The 23,100-nt window shown below is 40.9% G+C and overlaps 1 protein-coding gene across 3 annotated transcripts in view; it reads left to right on the forward strand.

Moving 5' to 3' along the window:
- SEC14L5 (SEC14 like lipid binding 5) overlaps positions 1-23,100 on the forward strand; it is a 38,380-nt gene that overhangs the window by 9,638 nt on the left and 5,642 nt on the right. For 2 of the 3 annotated variants that reach the window (XM_075285408.1, XM_075285405.1), the window contains exons 2-5: positions 935-1,025; positions 5,900-5,981; positions 20,831-20,980; positions 21,378-21,509. In XM_075285408.1, the coding sequence (XP_075141509.1) occupies positions 5,919-5,981; positions 20,831-20,980; positions 21,378-21,509 (345 nt within the window). In that variant the 5' untranslated portion in view covers positions 935-1,025; positions 5,900-5,918. Of the gene's footprint in view, positions 1-443; positions 692-934; positions 1,026-5,899; positions 5,982-20,830; positions 20,981-21,377; positions 21,510-23,100 lie in introns of those variants that run through there. The other variant, XM_075285406.1, reaches the window with a different exon arrangement.

The following is a 23,100-nucleotide window of genomic DNA, read 5'->3' on the forward strand; positions in this document are numbered from 1 at the left end:
GATTGCTCAGGAATGGTGGGGGCTAGAGAAGAAATTCCAACTGTGCCAGAATCAGTGGAGCAGCCCCTATTAATTGCATGAAAGAACTGGAGGGGTGAAAGGTTTTCTTACGATCTCTGCTTGCTGTCAGCTCATGAAATCATGTCAGGAAAGCTGTGTGACCGCTCACTTCTGCCTATGTCAGCCATGTATCTTTCCAGCCAACTTTCCCCAATCCTAGAAGCCTATACAAGCTTGGTAGCAACACTTATCCTTAGTTTTAACCCAGATTTCCCAGAATTCGGAATGGCAACTCTTTCTAGTTACACAGTAGCAGACCTGAATTGCCCTTGTCAGGAGTCTGAAAAAGCTGGGTGGGGATTTATTTTTTTTAAAGGGATATGGTCTTTTAGGGTCAAATGCAGAGGAGTGACAACGTCCTAATAGTACATGCAATTCCGTCACTAAAATAGCTGCCCGGTGTCAGGCTGCAGTCTGCTCCTTCCTGCTCGCCGTGTGGGTAACTATGAAACCGGGTCACATTACAGCCTTATGTTACCCGAGCTGGTACACAGCCCCGCTGGCAGCCTGGGGTTCCGTAGTAGTATCCTGGGCACACACGTTACCCTCCTGTGGTCGCCCCGAGCCTTTACCTGCAGTATCTTCTCAGCTCGACAAGTGGAACCTCTGCAGAGAAGACGCTGCTTGTAAGGTTATTTGGGGCAAGGCTGGGATTACATAGGGGCAGAGTGTCCTGACTGAAGATACTTAAAGGAACCGTACCATCATAGCTCTCCTCTGTCTGACTCCTTATGTAATATATATATCATGCTGCACCTATTAGACACTACAACTCCCAGCATGCTCTTAATTAATTAGTTAATTAGTTTCACAGACTTGATCTACTGTGCTATGATGTGATCTATTGGTGAATATCTCCATTTCTTCATTTCAGGGTGTTTACAAGAAGCTGCACATATGGACTGTGCGCGGATGTAGCTCCATGTCATACTGACCAACTGACTACCTGGATTATCTGCATCAAGGTACTTACCACCAATCATAACTTACCACCAAGGTATTTACCATCTAATCTGCTCCTACATATTGGCCCTAGAGCCAACATATCCATATCCATGCTACCATCTATGTACAAGAATATAACTACCATAATACTGCTCCTATATATAAGAATATAACTACTATAATACTGCTCCTATGTACAAGAATATAACTACTATAATACTGCTCCTATGTACAAGAATATAACTACCATAATACTGCTCCTATGTACAAGAATATAACTACTATAATACTACTCCTATGTACAAGAATATAACTACTATAATACTGCCCCTATGTATAAGAATATAACTACTATAATACTACTCCTATGTACAAGAATATAACTACTATAATACTGCTCCTATGTACAAGAATATAACTACCATAATACTGCTCCTATATATAAGAATATAACTACTATAATACTGCTCCTATGTACAAGAATATAACTACTATAATACTGCTCCTATGTACAAGAATATAACTACTATAATACTGCTCCTATGTACAAGAATATAACTACTATAATACTGCTCCTATGTACAAGAATATAACTACGATAATACTGTCCCCGATGTATGAGAATATAACTGCTATACTACTGCTCCTATGTACAAGAATATAACTACTATAATACTGTCCCTATGTACAAGAATATAACTACTATAATACTGCTCCTATGTACAAGAATATAACTACTATAATACTGCTCCTATGTACAAGAATATAACTACGATAATACTGTCCCCGATGTATGAGAATATAACTGCTATACTACTGCTCCTATGTACAAGAATATAACTACTATAATACTGCTCCTATGTACAAGAATATAACTACGATAATACTGTCCCCGATGTATGAGAATATAACTGCTATACTACTGCTCCTATGTACAAGAATATAACTACTATAATACTGTCCCTATGTACAGGAATATAACTACTATAATACTACTCCTATGTACAAGAATATAACTACTATAATACTGCCCCCTAAGTACAAGAATATAACTACTATAATACTGCTCCTATGTACAAGAATATAACTACTATAATACTGCTCCTATGTACAAGAATATAACTACTATAATACTGCCCCTATGTACAAGAATATAACTACTATAATACTACTCCTATGTACAAGAATATAACTACGATAATACTGTCCCTATGTACAGGAATATAACTACTATAATACTGCCCCTAAGTACAAGAATATAACTACTATAATACTGCCCCCGATGTATGAGAATATAACTGCTATACTACTGCTCCTATATACAAGAATATAACTACTATAATAACCTGACATTTATGGGTCTGGGGTCTGCTGCAGAGTGTGAATGGTTAATGAGTGATAACATATCAGTATTCGGCAGGTTACTTTGCCCTTGCATTAATTGACCTGGTATATGCTGATACATGGGGTTGGGGCTTGGTCTCTTCCAGTAATGTATTATATGGCGGTATACAGGATCGGCAGCTCTCACCCTGCGCCGCTCTCTTATTACAGCAGGGTACATTTGCTTCTGACAATTCCTGTGCTGGATTGAAAGAAAACGTCTTTATTTCCTCCTCCTACACGTTCCGTATGGTGAAGAACTGCACAATGCAGCGAGAGCGTCTCAGTGTGTCGGGGCTATGACTTGCCAGCCTCCTACTGGCTTTGAAGGGTTTGGGAGAAGGCAGCACAAGGAGTATTTGTGTTCTTCTCAAGCAGGGCATTGTCCCCATAATGTGCGGTGATTGACAGCGCTCCTCCCACGGCACGCTCCACTACCGGCGGTGTACCCCAGCGCCTGGTAAAGGAGCCCTTGTTATTTTTAATAGGGGAAACATTGTCATTAGTGGATGCAATGATCAGATTGTCTGCAGAAGGGAGTCTTCCTACACTGTCTATGGGACGTGGCGGGATACGTGACATGGAGGGGAACAGTCAGCATGGTCGGAAGAGGACGTGGAGTGAGCTTGTATTTTATCGCATTTACGTCTGACATTTGTCTCCCTTTTCCAAATATCAAAACCTACATGTGCTCATGAATGTTCCCCTCCACTAAATGTAAATGTTTTCCTTGTTGGAGCTGCAGTTTGTGCTTCAGAGCTGTATCCAGAGACAGCTGAAACCATAGTCAGCCATTTCGGTTGCCCTAATGCCCCCCCCCCACGCCCCAGTTGTGTCATCTGTGGTCATATATGGTTAACTGAATTGCTATAAATTGATATGAATGGCTTATGGTCCTACCACCAGGACCTCAAGGTCAGGAGGCTCCCAGCCCCTCTGTAAAGCAACTGATTTCAGTAATGTCCAGAACTGGATACATCTCAGCATCTTACATAGTGTTGCGTGCTATACAATCCCCTTCTTGCTCCCAGGGTTCCCATCTATTTCAAGGAACGGCCATTGACGTCTCTTAGCCCCAAGTGTCTGATATCAGAAGGAAGTGGAGGAACGTTATGATTCTCCCAGTGGTCCTTACAGTCTTCCTGGTGACAACAGTTTCCAAGAAAGACCAATAATAGACATAAGACAAGAAGGTGTTCTTCAGAGCAAGTGGTGGAAGATACTCAAGGAGTGGAATTCCTGATATCTACATAACATCTGGAGAGCAGGTATAGATAAACATTGGGGTGCGGACAGACTAGAGAACAGTTGGGTGTCCAGGATTGGATGATCTTCAAGTTTATGGTTCCTGATATCTGAGATGATGAGGTCCCGCAGATTCAGATCTACTTCAAATTAGCATCTCTGGAATATTTCTCCTCAAACTTTGCAGTCTCTTGTTTGACCACTGATGGATTTTCTTGGTTGACATCCAAGTTGGCATAAGATAGCAGATCCAGATAAGTTCTGGTTCATAATTCCCAGTAAGGTGTGAAACTCATGACTGATCTAATCGAGAAGGTTCAAATGTCTCTCCACTATCTTCTTCCATTCTTTTCTAGCTACTTTTAGAAGTTTTTGGTCAAAACCAGACTTCAGGTCTAATGCCCTTAGGGTATAAGAAGCAGTTGAGTTAGATAGGGTCTGAGAACATCCAACTTTTTAGGTCAAGTTATCTAGTAGAGCATGAAACTTAGAAAAGGAGCTTGGCAAACCAAAAAGTTCTCCTGAACGTGGTTTCTCCAGTATCTTCCTCCCTCATGGTAATTTTTTTAACTAGCTTTGAAACTTTTTGGACCATATCTTGGAGTCGGAGTTAGAGCATTGCAGAATGAAGGAGAGTTGGATTTTCAGGTCTGGATAACCTCTAAGCTTCTAGATCATAATGCGCAGTAGAGCATGAAGACCACAATGCGAGTCTACAAGATCTAATCCTCCAGAATCTTGAGCCTTTTTTCACTGTATTTTGACTCTCTCGGTGATACCAGATTTCAAGGACAATAACTGCAGGTTGAAGATGACTTGGATTTGTAAGGTGAGCATCCAAGTTCATCACAGAAGGCCAAGTATTGGAAACCAATATTGGTTTTGGTTTCCAATACTTGGCCTTCTGTGATAGATTTTCAATTTGGAGACTGGAATAATCCAATCACTCCCACAGTGAAGTGATCATCCAAGTTTTTAGGCCATAGAACATGAAACCCATGAAATTATCTTTCCAAGCAAGGCCCAGTGTTGAGGGTATCTCCTGTACCTTCCTCTTGTAACTTTGTGGTCACTATTCTTGCTGCTTTGGGAACTTTGTAGACCACAGCTGTGTTTTGGAACAATGCATTACAGAGTAAAACTAACCCAAACTGGATCATTGAAGGTTCCTCCGGTGCTTTCTTCCTTGCTAGTTTCTTCTTTCATGTATTTCTGCTTTTGTCTTTTACTACTTGTGTAAGTTTTTGGTTGACACTTGAGGTCAGGTAACCTGCACGACAGGATAAGGAACATATAGCTTTGTGGGTTCAACAAACATCAAGTTATCTGGTAGAACAAAAGTGAATGAAAGTAGCCCATCTACCCAAGACCTTCTACTGTAATGTTGAGGGTATCTCATGTACGTCCCTTCTCAAACTTGTGGAACTTGTGAGTCAACTTTAGGTTTGGGGTACAGTGATACATATGGTATGTACCATGTAGTAGAACATATAGAAGTAAGCAGCCAGCCTGACCGAGACCTACTATGAGAACATTCAAGATTTCTCCAACATCTTCAACATCTTACTCCTCTACCTTTCTTGTGCAGCTCTGGAGTATAATACAGGATGTAACTCAGGATCAGTACAGGATAAGTAATGTAATGTATGTACACAGTGACTGTACCAGCAGAATAGTGAGCGCAGCTCTGGAGTATAATACAGGATGTAACTTAGGATCAGTACAGGATAAGTAATGTAATGTATGTACACAGTGACTGTACCAGCAGAATAGTGAGTGCAGCTCTGGAGTATAATACAGGATAAGTAATGTAATGTATGTACACAGTGACTGTACCAGCAGAATAGTGAGCGCAGCTCTGGAGTATAATACAGGATGTAACTTAGGATCAGTACAGGATAAGTAATGTAATGTATGTACACAGTGACTGTACCAGCAGAATAGTGAGTGCAGCTCTGGAGTATAATACAGGATAAGTAATGTAATGTATGTACACAGTGACTGCACCAGCAGAATAGTGAGCGCAGCTCTGGAGTATAATACAGGATGTAACTCGGGGCAGGTCTGGCTGGATCCAATTTTGTATTTAAGTATTTCAAAATAACAAGTTTTTCTAGGATATTATGCCTTGAACAACTGGTTTTACTTTCCAAAAATTTCTACCCTGGCTTCCTCCCTCTCAGGACTATTGATCTGCCATACTATGATCAGAATGAACGTGAAATCGCCTTCCTAACAAATTATCACTTATTTCTTATCTTTACAGACCAAAAGAAAGAGAGAAGATGGTGCAGAAGTATCAGTCACCTGTGCGGGTCTACAAGTACCCTTTCGAACTTGTCATGGCGGTGAGTCTATGTACAGCTGGTATCAGTTTTACATCTTGTATATAGTGATATAGGCCATTCTGATATATCCTGGGTATCTCCTGTATATAATTATATATGTACAGCTGGTATAGTATATATCTTTGGCACAGGTTGACGCTGTTTTATTAGAGAATAGGATCTGTTACTTAATCTATGCAATTGAGCAGAATACATGAAGCACACAATGATTACTCTGGCCTGAGGCCGCTAGCGATATATGAGCCGCTGATCACACTCGCACAGCTTTGTCTTCATGCTCTGTACAAAGTTCCCTGACGTCACACAACTTGTTCTCCACCGATAGATGAGCAGGGGAAAAGACTTAACCCATTGACTGATTTTCATAGAGTCATTACCTAGGCCAAGATCCAACCTTCACTAATATAGGAGTGTATGTCCCCTGTTTACTAGAATAAAACTACTATAATACTGCTCCTATGTACAAGAATATAACTACTATAATACTGCCCCCTATGTACAAGAATATAACTACTATAATACTGCCCCCTATGTACAAGAATATAACTACTATAATACTGCCCCCTATGTACAAGAATATAACTACTATAATACTGCTCCTATGTACAAGAATATAAAACTACTATAATACTACCTCCTATGTACAAGAATATAACTACTATAATACTGCTCCTATGTACAAGAATATAACTACTATAATACTGCCCCCTATGTACAAGAATATAACTACTATAATACTGCCCCCTATGTACAAGAATATAACTACTATAATACTACTCCTATATACAAGAATATAACTACTATACTACTACCTCCTATGTACAAGAATATAACTAGGGCTATGAGTAAGACACAGACGTGTCAAAACATGTCAGCCACAATGAAACCTATGCGGTTTTAATCACTTTTTCCTACTTTTGCACTATTGTTCCTGTCTATGGAGTGTTTTTTAATCATTATGGATTAAAAGTTATTTTTTAAAGAAATATTCCTGGTAGAGCGGATCCTTCTATCAATTCATTTTGTTTGTAAGAATATAACTACTATAATACTGCTCCTATATACAAGAATATAACTACTATAATACCGGCTCCTATGTACAGGAATATAACTACTATACTACTACCTCCTATGTACAAGAATATAACTACTATAATACTGCTCCTATATACAAGAATATAACTACTATAATACTGCCCCTATGTACAAGAATATAACTACTATAATACTGCTCCTATATACAAGAATATAACTACTATAATACTGCCCCTATGTACAAGAATATAACTACTATAATACTACTCCTATGTACAAGAATATAACTACTATAATACTGCCCCTATGTACAAGAATATAACTACTATAATACTACTCCTATGTACAAGAATATAACTACTATAATACTTCCGTTATGTACAAGGATACAACTACTATAATACTACTCCTATGTACAAGAATATAACTACTATAATACTGCTCCTATATACAAGAATATAATTACTATAATACTACCTCCTATGTACAAGAATATAATTACTATAATACTACCTCCTATGTACAAGAATATAACTACTATAATACTGCTCCTATGTACAAGAATATAACTACTATAATACTGCTCCTATGTACAATAATATAACTACTATAATACTGCTCCTATGTACAATAATATAACTACTATAATACTGCCCCCTATGTACAAGAATATAACTACTATAATACTACTCCTATGTACAAGAATATAACTACTATAATACTACTCCTATGTACAAGAATATAACTACTATAATACTACTCCTATGTACAAGAATATAACTACTATAATACTGCTCCTATGTATAAGAATATAACTACTACAATACTGCTCCTATGTACAAGAATATACCTACTATACTACCCCCTATGTACAAGAATATAACTACTATAATACTACTTCTATGTACAAGAATATACCTACTATAATACTGCTCCTATGTACAAGAATATAACTACTATAATACTACTCCTATGTACAAGAATATAACTACTATAATACTGCCCCTATGTACAAGAATATAACTACTATAATACTACTCCTATGTACAAGAATATAACTACTATAATACTGCTCCTATGTATAAGAATATAACTACTATAATACTACCTCCTATGTACAAGAATATAACTACTATAATACTGCTCCTATGTACAAGAATATAACTACTATAATACTACTCCTATGTACAAGAATATAACTACTATAATACTACTCCTATGTACAAGAATATAACTACTATAATACTGCTCCTATGTACAAGAATATAACTACTATAATACTACTCCTATGTACAAGAATATAACTACTATAATACTGCAGTGATACTTCTGTCCTTAAATGTCAGTGGATCTTGTATCTCAGTAGATCTGTCTGTGACTTGGCGGTGTAATTCTAGATACGGATCTTCCTGCGCGCTCTGTACATTATCTCTATCAGTAGATGTAATAGATATCTGCGATTTCCACCCATCTTTAATTTTTAACTCCGGCCCCATTCACAGTGTCCTTTACATATTATTCATTTATGATGTCGTATCCTTTATCCGCTTGGCGCTGTATGTGACAGTGAGTGGCGGCTGTATTGTGCTTCTTGCTGTATTGCGCTGTGATGACGCCACTTTATTCACAACACAGAAAAGTGTAACAATGACTTGTACATATTTAATGTCTGACATTTACTATTCATTCCTCGGTGTGACAGGTGATAGAGACCCCAGACACAGATTGCTTCCATCCGTATACAAGCCCCGGGCAGAGGCCATGTATGGGTATATGAGTGTAATAGTTGGGGTCAGTCACTGGGTCTCCCCTCTATCTGTCAGATCTGGGGGGAGGTACAAACAGCAACTTCCTGGAATTCCACAGACAACTCATTGATATAAATTTCAATGGTGTAATACTTCATATCCCCTGCGGAGGTGCTGAAGGTAAATAGAACACTTGCTGCCTGGGTCACTCACAGCAGATTAAATTATTACAATAATTCTGTATCACAATGGAGTCCTAGAATAATGGAAATGACTGTTTTATTATTTTAATATTGAAGCCATTTAAAGGGAGTGTGTCGCTATACCCCCGCATATCGCCTATAACCCTATCTGCAGGGCTGGGTTGATATGCTGGGTGCTGGTGACACACTCCCTTTAAGGGGAACTCCACTTATACTATTCATTAGCTATATAGACATCACATGTTACACCAGGTATAACTGCCAATCTCTAATACTAGAGGTGTCCATGTGTTACATAGACATTGGCTCATACTTGCTGATGGTTTCAAGATAGCGACAGATCTCTTTGTACAGTGTGAAAGGCGACTAAAGTGATGACAATATCTACATTTCCTGACTACGGAGCCCCTATTACAGTAGTCAGACGAGGAGCGCCCCTTTAATTGTCATCAGTATGTATTTCAGCCTGTTGTTGATACCTGGCCTGATGTTTGTGTATTACAAAGCTGTGTAGCAGGTGAACACACAATGTGATCAGGTATCAGGGTGCCGCGCCTGCAGCTGCTGTTTACACCACTTGTCAGGCCCCTGGATTGTTATTTCGGGGGGGCGACCCGACCCTGCAGAAGAAGGGTCCCCTAATAAGTATAAGAAGACCCCGACAACTAGAAATGCATTGTGTGTACAGTGTGTGTATTGTATATGTAGGTGTGTATCTGTACTGTATGTCAATGGTCAGTGCATCTGTGTGTAGCAGTGTGTATATTTTCAGTATGTGTTGCGGTTAGTATATACTGTGTGTGTATCTTTAGTATGTGTTTGTTCATTTTACAGTGTCTATGTGTGTGCTGTGTTTCTGTGTGTATTGTATGTCTGTGTGTACTGTATATGTGTTTATTCACAGTATTTATTTGTGTGTGTACTGTATGTGTGGTTTATAGTATGCATTTGTGTATGTGCTCTGTGTGCATATTGTAACATTATATTTATGTGTATGTACTGTATGTTGTAACAGAATATATTTGTGCATTTGCTGTCACTGTGTGCATGTGGTTCATTGTATAAGTTTTGTGTATGTATGAATGTTTGGTATATATGGTTGTGTATTAGTATATTTACTATATATGTACACGGTGTGATTGTACTGTATCTATGCATGTCTGTGGATGTATTGTATGTATATGTGTCTGTGCTGTATGTATATTTGTCTGTTGTGTGTATATGTAGGTCTGTGGGTGTCCTGTATGTATGTGTGTCTATTCTGTATGTGTGTGTGTGTGTATGTATTGTATGTATATGTGTCTATGCTGCATGTATATGTGTGTGTATGGTTGTATCTGTGCTGTATGTATATGTGGGTCTGTGGTGTATGTCTGTGTGTCTGTGCTGTGTGTATATGTATATGTGGATGTATTAAATGTATGTGTGTCTATTCTGTATGTATATATGTGTCTGACTGTGTTGTATGTATATGGGGGTCTGTGGGTGTGCTGTATGTATGTGTGTCTATGCTGCATGTATATGTGTGTGTGTGGATGTATTGTATGTATGTTTATGTGTCTGTGTTGTATGTATATGTGTGTGTCTATGCTGTATGTATATGTGTGTGTCTATGCTGTATGTATATGTGTGTGTCTATGCTGTATGTATATGTGTGTGTCTGTGTTGTATGTATATGTGGGTCTGTGCTGTGTGTATATGTGGATGTATTGTATGTATTTGTGTGTCTGTGCTGTATGTATATGTGTGTGTGAATGCAATGTATGTGTGTATGTATATGTGTGTCTGTGCTGTATGTATATGGGGGTCTGTGCTGTATGTATATTATTTCTATGCTGTATGTATATGTGTGTCTGTGCTGTATGTATATGTGTGTCTATGTGTGTGCATTGTGTATATGTAATGACACTATATGTGTGTATATATGTCGGCATTGTGTAGTGGAGTCAGTAGTCAGGTAGGAGAAGCAGCCCATGATGCCCCTTGTATCCATTCACCAGTATATACACTCTGCAGGTGGTATATACAGTACTAGTCTGTGTGTATATAGAGATACTCCAGACAATACCTGTCCATACACTGCTGCCCCCCACTCATTACACCCCGGACTCTCTTGTGCGGAGCCGCCCCATGTTCTTGCCTTCAGATATTTGCCTCATACATGTTCAGGCTCTGACAGTCATGGCTTCTCTTCCCCGGGGCCCTGTTTTCAAATTTTCTTGTGAATGCTGACAATGCAGCAGCTGTTACAGCGGCTCCCCCGGGTGACTTTTCTTTCTGACTGTTTACATAGCGCCCCCTGAGACCTCACCCTGGAGCTGCAGTTCTGTAACCAGGCCAAGAATGATGCACGCAAGTTCTCTGAGATTTATCTGCTCTCACTATCTGTAAGATGGAAGACAGACTGAGCCGCCATATTGCTTTATGTCTCCAAATAGAAAATGCTGCTGATGAGGAGTAGTACTGAGCCTAGTGATGTCATAGTGTACACTGGTGATGTCACCGCAGGGGAGTCATATTATCTATATAGAGTCTAATCATCTCAAGGTACTGAGCCTAGTGATGTCATAGTGTACACTGGTGATGTCACCGCAGGGGAGTCATATTATCTATATAGAGTCTAATCATCTCAAGGTACTGAGCCTAGTGATGTCATAGTGTACACTGGTGATGTCACCGCAGGGGAGTCATATTATCTGTATAGAGTCTGATCATCTCAAGGTACTCAGCCAAGTGATGTCATAGCTGACACTGATGATGTCACAGCAGGGTGGTGATATTACCTAATTGGAGCCTAGTGTCCAAGGGTACTGAAACTAGTGATGTCACAACAGACACGTGTGATGTCACAGCAGGGTTCTGATATTATCTAAATGGAGTCTAATCATCTCTGGGTACTAAATCTAATGATGTCACAATTAACACCAGTGATGTCACATCCTAGTAGTGGTACTGAATCCAATGACATCACAGTGGCCCGAGCCATCTCACAATAGATCCCAGTGATGACATATTGGAATTGATGTGATGTCACAGCAGAGAACCTAATGATGTCATAGTTCTGAGTCTAATAATGTTACAAATGGAATCTAATGATGTCACATCAGCCGAACTCTATGATGTCACAGCAATGATACTTGGATCCTTTCAGAGTATTGAACCAAGTGATGACCACAATGATGTCACAAATAAAAACGTCAGCAGAACCTTATGATGTCACAAACGTAACACTAACAGAACTTTATGATATTATTAAGATGAAACCTAATGATATTAGATTCGACGCCCCCACAGTATATAATGCCCCCTCTAGTTGCGCCCAGTGCAATAGTCACTTCCTTCAAGCTAGTGACATCACATGAGCAAACCCTGATGATGTCACATTGGTGATTCCATAGTAAAGTCCCCCCCAGTAGTCACAGGCTCTTACGTCTCTTACTTGATGAGGTCTCTTTGGGGCTCTGCAGACCCCGGGGATGCTCGTGATGTCACAGGTGCGACTATATCATATCTAGCTTAGACTGTCTGTATTCAGCTCTCGCCTAATACCCAGTTATGGAAATGTCCTCGCAGTATTTTTCCTATCTCATCATTAGAGAGCACCGAGGAGATGGAGGGATCTTGGGACGACTTCTTCATGACAGTCTCATTAGGTAAACAATGTCCTCAGGAGATGTCGTGCATTTGTTTTCCCTACTTGCTAAATATTGATCCCATAAGTCCCTAGAGATAGGTCTCCTTAAGATAACAGGGGCCCAACGGCCATGTCCTGAAGCTGGAGAGTACGTGAGGTGCTGGACCAGCAGCCGCCAGACAGGTGGAGGTCTGAGTCAGTAAGGAGCTCATTGTCATAGAAAGGCCCGAAGTATTATAATCCCTGGACATCCGGCTCTTCTTACATTACACATAATAGGATCCACTAGATCTACTAAAGGGAATAAACTGATGGAAAACTGAAATTTGTAACTCTATAAGTTTATGTTTTACTATGCGGACATGCCTTACTTAAAGGGAGTGTGTCACCGGAACTGGCATATCAACCCAGTCCTACAGATAAATAGGTGAGGGTCACCTTGGGAATCGCTGCCTCCATTGCTGAGATATTGCTGGATTTGTCAATATGCAAATGAGTCTCTAGAGCATCGAGGGCGTCGCATTTGCTCCAAAGTCCAGATTTACATATTGGCAAAAGATGCGATATCTCAACAATGGAGGCGACGACACGCAAGGGGAAAACACCGTCTGATTCAGGTGACCCTAATGCTAGCTTCAGAGATCCTCTATATACAGATCCTAGACCAGACCCCCTAAATAAATACAGACCCCTGACCACGTAATCTATAAAGTCCTCAGATCAGACCTTCAAAACAAATATGGACCCCAGACCAGACCCTCTAAGTAAATACCAAACCCAGACCAGACCCCCTAATAAATATAGACCCTAGACCAGACCCCCTAATAAATAAAGACCCCAGACCACGTAATCTAAAGTAATAAAGACCCCAGACCAGACCTCCTAATAAATACACACCCCAGACTAAAGTAATAAAGTCCTCAGACCAGACCCACAAAACTAATATGGACCCCGGACCAGACATTCTAAAAAATAAAGACTCCCAACTAAACCAGCTAAAGTAAAACAGACCCCACTCCAGACCAGTACAAACCCCCAGACCCCCACCCCCATAATAAATGCAGACCCCAGACCTTCTACATCAATACAGACCCCCAAATCTCCTAAAAACAGACAATAGACCAAACTCCCTAAAGTAGCAGACCTCATACTAGGCCTCACATTCCCCTTTTCTGGGAGTCTCCTGGATATATGGGCAGACCTGGCACATATGATGTATATATACAGCTTCAGGTCTCAGCATGTATGAAGCTGTTACTCACCCTATATACAGGTCACAGTCAACTTCTGACCTCCTTTCCCCTCCCCCTCCTTGATCTGCCCAGTTCTTGTCATGCCCGCTGAGGGGCTGCTACCTGCTGAGTCCTCCATGGTATACGCTATGTGTGCACACATTCCAAATTCCTCCAACATAGCCTGTCGCCTGCTCAGGTTCCACCCTTCAAGGTCACCAAGTGCAATGGAAGTAGCATAAACAGTAGACATGACGGACTGTCGCCGTCACCAAGATATGTAAAGAGCGGATTCTACTGCATGCAAAGCAATGGTGTGCAAACCAAATGTGTGATTATAGGAAAAGTCCTGTAATCTGGTCCCTTAAGATCCATAAATAATCTGGTATGTACCAAAAATATTCCCCCGGAGGTAACGTCTTGGATTTGGCGGCTCCAGAACATAAGGATGAGGTCTCTTATGGTTAGTAATGGGGTGGGTCTTGTATTGGGAAGGTCATTGAGATCTTAAACTATTAGTGCTCGATGTATAGACTTTCTCAGAAGGGGTTACCCAACTGTGTATTCACAAGCAAGAATCTGTTCCTAACTCCCAGGATTGACAGTTTGACATTTGACCCCTTAGGTGCCACGGTCAATAATAACAGCAGCATCTAAGGGGTTTTGGAAGGAGAGGGCTCCCTGCTGTAGGCATCAGCACCACTGCAACAAGATCATAGGGGTTCAGTGCCTTTACATGGCAGCTGGGGACCCATTGAAGGCCCCCCCCCCCCAGAGATACCTCTATATAACTCTATTAGGCTATGAACGGCACACCAAAAAAAAATGTTATAAAACTGACCAAAAGGTGTTATGTTCGTCAATAGAAATGTCAGGTCCTTCTGCAAAAAATAAGCCCTTGCACAAAGTGAATCAATGAGATATATCTAACCCAAAATAGTACTACGGCTGGTCCCGCAAAAAACAAGTCCTCATTACACTGACAGAAAATTAAAAAGGTTATGTACAAAAAAAAAATGTTTTTGTCATCAATTCCTGTCCCTAAAGGTTTAAGCACCCCCTAGGGACCGTCAGGTACATATACATATGTATAGAGGTCCAGAATATTTGATAATTTGATATCTCTGGATTATCGGACTTCCTACACAGAACACAGCGCCTAAGGCAGTCAATGCAAATGATGGGAGCGGAATGCCGGTAATTGTCTTGGAATCCGGCGAGAACAAGCTCCTTCCTGCGCCCGATGACCAGATCTCATTTCTGCTGCTAAGAATATATTATTTATCTATATTAAGATTAGATATTGTGGTCAGCGAGGAAGCTACGGAGGAGAAGCAGATGTAGCAGAGCCAAATATCCAGGCGATGTGTGGTTTATGTGCCGCAATCACTTAATAATGTGCCGTATCTGCAGTCCTGTGTAACGTCACCCATAATATATGGAGATATTACCCTGAAGTGGAGATAACTTCTATGGAAATTAGACAATTGTGCTGAGATTTCTTCCTGCGAGAGGGGAGGGAAGAGCTGAAACATTCCCAGTATGGACACAGAACTGTTCACATGACCACTGGGATTTTGCTATTATCTGGGGAAGGGGGGGGGGGAATAAAACTTTGTTTATAACCCTCTCCATAATTTTTAACTTCTTCCCATTTCAGACAACTTTTTTTTACTTTTCCATGTACAGAGCCAGACAGGGCTTGTTTTGTGCGGGACAAACTGCATTTGTACTATTTTCTTACAGATTTCGTTGTTGCCGCATTCACTGTACAGTTAAAATGACACATTCCTTATATTCTTTGGGTCGGCATGATCACAGTCATACCAAATTTCTGTACTTTTCGTCATGTTTTAGTACCTTTGCCTCATAGTCTCCATGTCACGACATCAGTAACTTTTTCGGGTTTCAGTGGTCATGGACACAGGGTGACTCCTGTGATCTCACCGTATAGGAGCCATCTTGCAACGTTAAAATAAAAAAAAGGAGGGGGATCGATGGGTGGATACAAGCCCAAATGATAGAGTTCTTCCCCGTGACCGGAGCACATCCAGATCGTGGGCATTACTACCAGGTTTGCAAAACCACTTAGGTGCTGTGGTCAGCATTGACTGCAGCATCTAAGGGGTTAAATGGCATGTATGCAGTCTGGCTGAAGTGAGAGGTGCGACTATATGCAGCTCCACCTCACGCTGTGATAACTAGGATCTAGCAGGGCTACAGACATGATCTTGTATTTAAGACAAGATCAAAGTCATAGCTCTAGCCCCCTGACTGCAGTGTTAGAGCTGTTTCGCTAACTAAACTCCTTAATGTCACATGGGTGGTGTCAGGCAGGCAAGGGGGTGTAACTAAGAGCTGGTGGAGATGGTGAAAGGTCTTTTTAATGATTCCTATAGTTTGAAGGAGATCTCAGAGATCCTGCCTTTCTTGTATAACCGTCATGTGTCATCCTGATGTAGTAAGCTCGCGTCCAGTTCCTTCACGTCTTATAAGCAGAGACAACTGGATGAAACTGACCGAGGAAGACGAGCCGGGGTTGTAAATGTCCCAGAAAAAGTGCAAGCAAGTTTATTCCTAACGCTGAGGCCGAGCGACAGAAGAAGGAAATAGTATAAGTATTTACCCCAAACAAATCCTGCCAGAAGATCCCGACAGAAAGAAGGAAAACTCACTGATAACTGATGTATCCATTACATAAAACCAGAATCATATAATACTGCACCATAAACACAAGAAGGTAACTAGAATAGTGTAATACTACACCCTATACAAAGGAATAAAACCAGAAGATTGTAATACTACACCACATATACAAGAATAAAACCACAGTAATGTAATACCTTGCATACAGGAATAAACCAGAATAGTGTAACAGTACACGCTATACAAAGGTATCAAACCATAAATACATATATATACAAGAATAAAACTAATTCAGCACCCTGTGTGTAAAATACAACTATAACAACCTCCTATTCATAACTACTATAATACTGCTCCTATGTACAAGAATATAACTACTATAATACTGTCCCCTATGTACAAGAATATAACTACTATAATACTGCCCCTATGTACAAGAATATAACTACTATAATACTGCTCCTATGTACAAGAATATAACTACTATAATACTACTCCTATGTACAAGAATATAACTACTATAATACTGCCCCCTATGTACAAGAATATAACTACTATAATACTGCCCCCTATGTACAAGAATATAACTACTATAATACTGCCCCCTATGTACAAGAATATAACTACTATAATACTACCTCCTGTGTACAAGAATATAACTACTATAATACTGCTCCTATGTACAAGAATATAACTACTATAATACTACCTCCTGTGTACAAGAATATAACTACTATAATACTGCTCCTATGTACAAGAATATAACTACTATAATACTACCTCCTGTGTACAAGAATATAACTACTATAATACTGCTCCTATGTACAAGAATATAACTACTATAATACTGCTCCTATGTACAAGAATATAACTACTATAATACTGCCCCCTATGTACAAGAATATAACTACTATAATACTGCTCCTATGTACAAGAATATAACTACTATAATACTACTCCTATGTACAAGAATATAACTACTATAATACTGCCCCTATGTACAAGAATATAACTACTATAATACTGCTCCTATATACAAGAATATAACTACTATAATACTGCTCCTATGTACAAGAGTATAACTACTATAATACTGCTCCTATGTACAAGAGTATAACTACTATAATACTGCTCCCTATGTACAAGAGTATAACTACTATAATACTGCTCCTATATACAAGAATATAACTACTATAATACTACTCCTATGTACAAGAATATAACTACTATAATACTGCTCCTATGTACAAGAATATAACTACTATAATACTGCCCCCTATGTACAAGAATATAACTACTATAATACTGCTCCTATGTACAAGAATATAACTACTATAATACTACTCCTATGTACAAGAATATAACTACTATAATACTGCCCCTATGTACAAGAATATAACTACTATAATACTGCTCCTATATACAAGAATATAACTACTATAATACTGCTCCTGTGTACAAGAGTATAACTACTATAATACTGCTCCTATGTACAAGAGTATAACTACTATAATACTGCTCCCTATGTACAAGAGTATAACTACTATAATACATAGCTATATATACACATTCTTCTTGGTGATATTGTCTTTGGTTGTTGGTGTTTGTCCTCAGCTGTCGGGTATATTGTAGGTGTCCATCGTACCGTTGCTGTATGTAGTATAGCGGTGACATGTTCTGTGTTGCGGCGCTATTTACTAATAATAGTTTGTCCTGGTGACAGATGCAGTGAGCAGGAAGAGCACTGGTGCTGTGAGATAAGAGGCGAGGTGCAGAATAGACCTGTCATATACTAGGCAGGAGAATACATTATAAATACAGTATATAGCCCTATATCATGGCTACATACACATATGTTATCTATAGTGTGTAAGACTACAGATGGATGCGGTACATTTTATAGCAGTTTGCACGGACATGATATGACCTCTCCAGACCTATATACAGGCTCTATATCTGGCCTGGGCCCATCTATATACGGCCTAGTTATAATCTCACCATCGGCTCCGATCACAGTTTGTATTTTTAGCGACTGTAAATTGGATTACACAGAAATGCTTAACCGTGTAGTGCCCAGAGAGAAGTGTGCGGCGGTAATAGAGAGGGGAGATTAACCCATTCAAGTGTACATACAGTACTACTGCCCTCATGCTACAGACCACTACTATCCCCATAGTCATACTACAGACCACTACTACCCCCATACTCATACTACAGACCACTACTATCCCCATAGTCATACTACAGACCACTACTACCCCCATACTCATACTACAGACCACTACTATCCCCATACTACTCATACTACAGACCACTACTACCCACATAGTCATACTACAGACCGCTACTACCCCCATACTCATACTACAGACCACTACTACCCCCATAGTCATACTAAAGACCTATACTACCCACATAGTCATACTACAGACCACTACTATCCCCATAGTCATACTACAGACCACTACTACCCCCATACTCATACTACAGACCACTACTATCCCCATACTACTCATACTACAGACCACTACTACCCCCATACTCATACTATAGACCACTACTACCCCATATTCATACTACAGACCACTATTACCCCCATAGTCATACTACAGACCACTACTACCCCCATACTCATACTACAGACCACTACTACCCCAATACTCATACTACAGACCACTACTACCCCCATACTCATACTACAGAGCACTACTACCCCCATACTCATACTACAGACCACTAATACCCCCATACTCATACTACAGAGCACTACTACCCCCATACTCATACTACAGACCACTACTACCCCCATACTCATACTACAGACCACTGCTACCCCCATACTCATACTACAGACCACTGCTACCCCCATATTCATACTACAGACCACTGCTACCCCCATACTCATACTACAGACCACTACTACCCCCATACTCATACTACAGACCACTACTACCCCCATACTCATTCTACAGACCACTACTACCCCCATACTCATACTACAGACCACTACTACCCCCATACTCATACTACAGACCACTACTATCCCCATACTACTCATACTACAGACCACTACTACCCCCATACTCATACTATAGACCACTACTACCCCATACTCATACTACAGACCACTATTACCCCCATAGTCATACTACAGACCACTACTACCCCCATACTCATACTACAGACCACTACTACCCCAATACTCATACTACAGACCACTATTACCCCCATACTCATACTACAGACCACTGCTATCCCCATAGTCATACTACAGACCACTACTACCCCCATATTTGCACATTACTATGTCCATTATCTCAGGTTGTGCATCGGCCTTGCCCTTTTTTTGTCTTATTATGCTGTAACAGCCGGAGTCCCTGAGGTGAGGGTTGATGGTTGGTGGGCCCATTGTGCCCCCTGTTGGATGTCGGATGTAGTCACCCATCGGTAGCCTCCCAGTCCACATCTTGATGAGTATGTGATGTCCACTCATTGCAGGACTGCCCGGCCCCCCCGTGTCCTATAGTAGGATCGGCACTTATGGAATGTTATATGAGCGTTGGCATCTGCTTTCTCTTTAACCCATTGTGTCCCTGTGGCTGAGCTTTTCTGGATGGTGTCTGGGTCACATGGACGGTAGAATAACCCCTGTTACCAATTATACCCATTTTAGGGTAAGAAAATTCCTCCTGGACACCACATCTGACATCAGAACAAACCCCTAAATCATTGACCCCCTTCCTGACCCCGTAGAAGCTGCCTGATCTCCTGAAGTAGAAGGTCTCCAGGACCGCCAGGACCTCAGCGTTGAGAATTATCTCACTCAGATGACAGATATGAGTCTGATGTCTTCTGTCATCGGCAGCTCGGCGCGGCGCCCCCCTGAGTCTCTTCTCATCCTCACCTCATTTACCATGGAATTTTTTGTTGAAGCTACAGGATGGGGTTTGTTGTGATAAGAAGGACGACTGTAGACCTTTAGCTCTGATAGTGAGGGCAGCTCTTTACAGACCTAGTTTTTCGGCCATTTTTGGTGTTGGATTGAGGTTCCTTGGGCCCACCCCAAAAAAAAAAAAATTACCCTATGGGTCCTCCCTTCAACAACCCCTAGGAAATAGACCATAGTACCCTTCAAATTTGGGCCCGCTGAAGGTTCCTCTGGTGGATTTGTCCTGGTCCACCACTATCCATATTGGTGGAAATTTTTGGTTATTTTGTCGTTCATGTGGCCAGACAGTCATTTCATAGTGATGTCATGATAAACAACACTCCCTGTGGGTGACTATCGCCCCTGTAAATGAGGAGAATAATTCACTGTTTTGGTTATTTTTTGATGTTCTTCATCCCACAGGCCTACGAGAAACGCTTCCCTACCTGCCCCCTGATCCCTGTATTCATCGGCAGCGATATCACCTACGAGCACAAGAGCGACGATGGATCGCTACACGTGGTGGAGCGCAGCTGTAAGCTCAATGTGGATGCCCCTCGCCTGCTCAAAAAGGTGAGTGACCCTGACCTGATCTGTATGGCTTCTCTTCCCTTGCCTTGCACTTTGGGCTATACTGGTAAGGCCCACTGGAGCCACAGCCTGCTAAGGTCAGTACAAGGCGTGGGCTAGCTGCAGCTCTTGTGGTTAGTGGCCCTTGACCTGCAAGACTTGGACCGTGAGCCTATATTAAGAGAAGGATAATATTTTTGTTGAGTATTTTTGGACCATACGGGCTGTTGGCTCATTGGGTCTCACCCTACAGCTCATACGTCATGGCACCTGAGAGCTTCTGACAAGTCCTAGATGTCCACCCGCTGAGGCTGGGCTGTTAAACATGACGTGCGCCCTCTCTGCCCCCTGGTGATACCCCGATCCTCCGGTCCTGACCTATGACCCTTCCATATTACAGATCGCCGGTGTGGAATACGTTTACTTCATCCAGAAGAACACTCTGAACTGGAAGGATCGGACGCTGTTCATCGAGGCTCGTAATGAGACCTTCTCCACCCGGGTCCTGGTCAACGAGACCTGCAGCTACTCGGTAAGTGCCGCCTCCTCATGACATATTTTACTGGTCGGGAGTCTTGAAAAGCTGGATGGCATCTGTATTGGTTATCACCCAGCTTTCCCAAAAACAAATACAACCATGTGGTCAAATTTCTCTGACTGTACATGGGGGGGGAGGGGCAAGGAATCGGCTGCCGGTTATGACGCAGAAATTCCTGCGATGAAGAGTCTTCACCTTTTTTACATACTTGGAATATTTCCCTCCTGTCTTCACTTGTCTGCTACAGAGTTGAAGTCTCCGTGAAGATGCCTTTAAGGCTGCGCTTCCCCTTTAAAAAGTATTTTCCATCTTATAGCTGCAGAAGATTGATTTTTGGGAGGGGTAGAACGCGGGGGCTCTTCTTGTTATAGGGAACCAAAGGAGCAGTTAAAACCAGCGGTATATTGTATAATGATGTTATGATGTAGTATTGTATGGGAACTGTATGGCGGTATTATATAAACTCTTTAAGGGAGTTTTATTTATTGTTTGTGCACTGTTTAGCGGTATTAAGTGATTACTATATATTGTATGCACGCTATATAGTGGTATGATATGGGCTGTGTACAACAATTGTATCTTGGCACTGTATAGCTGCATTTTTCAGACTCTTTAAGGGATTATTATAGACGTGCACTATATGGTGGTCATAAGAACTCAGAATTGCAATTTTATATGGGCCCTGTATGATGGTATTATGTGGACTGTAAATTGCAATTTTATGATGGCATTATATGGGGGTATTAGGGAGACTCTTTAAGAGGTTATTATATGTGTGCACTATATAGCGGTATTATGCAGACCCTTTAAATGATTATTTTTATATATATATATATATATATATATATATATATATATATATATATATATGCATTATTTGGTGGTATTATGTGGGCAGTTTTGTCTTGGCACGATATGGCGATATAGTGTGATTCCAAAGTTAGAAGGCAAACTGACATATGGGGCTGAGCAGAGCTGTTGTGCTTGTTTTCCCGAGCCCTTCAGTTCCTATATGCTAGTAGGGACGAGGGCCCTGTTCATGTAAAACTAGCCCTAGTTTTGTATCACCTAGGTGTTGATATCCAGCTTTCTCAAGCTCCTGAGCGACAGAGTTTCACTGTTATGTTGCAAAACATTCTCTGCTCTTGTATCAACGCAGAATTTCCATGCAGGAATCTAGGAAAGCAGGATGACTTCTCACATAGTAGCACACTTTGCGGCCATGTTACTGGTCACCCCACTTTCCCAGAAGCAGATACTAATGAGAAGCAGCTGACAAGGATTTTTAGCCACTTGACAGTAAAGGACGACTCAAGGACTAGAAATTACTGGAGATATTTTAGGATTTTCACGAGACTTGAGCTCCATCATTTCCATGTATGCAGACAAGAGCGCCCTCGTGTGGCCATATTGCTAATTACACCCATTGTGGAAACTGCTTAGTCATAGAAACCTGCAGCAGAATCCGGTAATATGGAGATCCCATCTGCCGGGACATAAGGCCGCAGATCGCCCCGAGCTGCCAGAATACCGAGGACATGTGAACAGGGAGCTGGCGCTGCGGCTGCCTCAATGATAAAGCCTG

Source organism: Leptodactylus fuscus, chromosome 8 (assembly GCF_031893055.1).
Source record: "Leptodactylus fuscus isolate aLepFus1 chromosome 8, aLepFus1.hap2, whole genome shotgun sequence".
Classification (NCBI taxonomy): Eukaryota; Metazoa; Chordata; class Amphibia; order Anura; family Leptodactylidae; genus Leptodactylus; species Leptodactylus fuscus.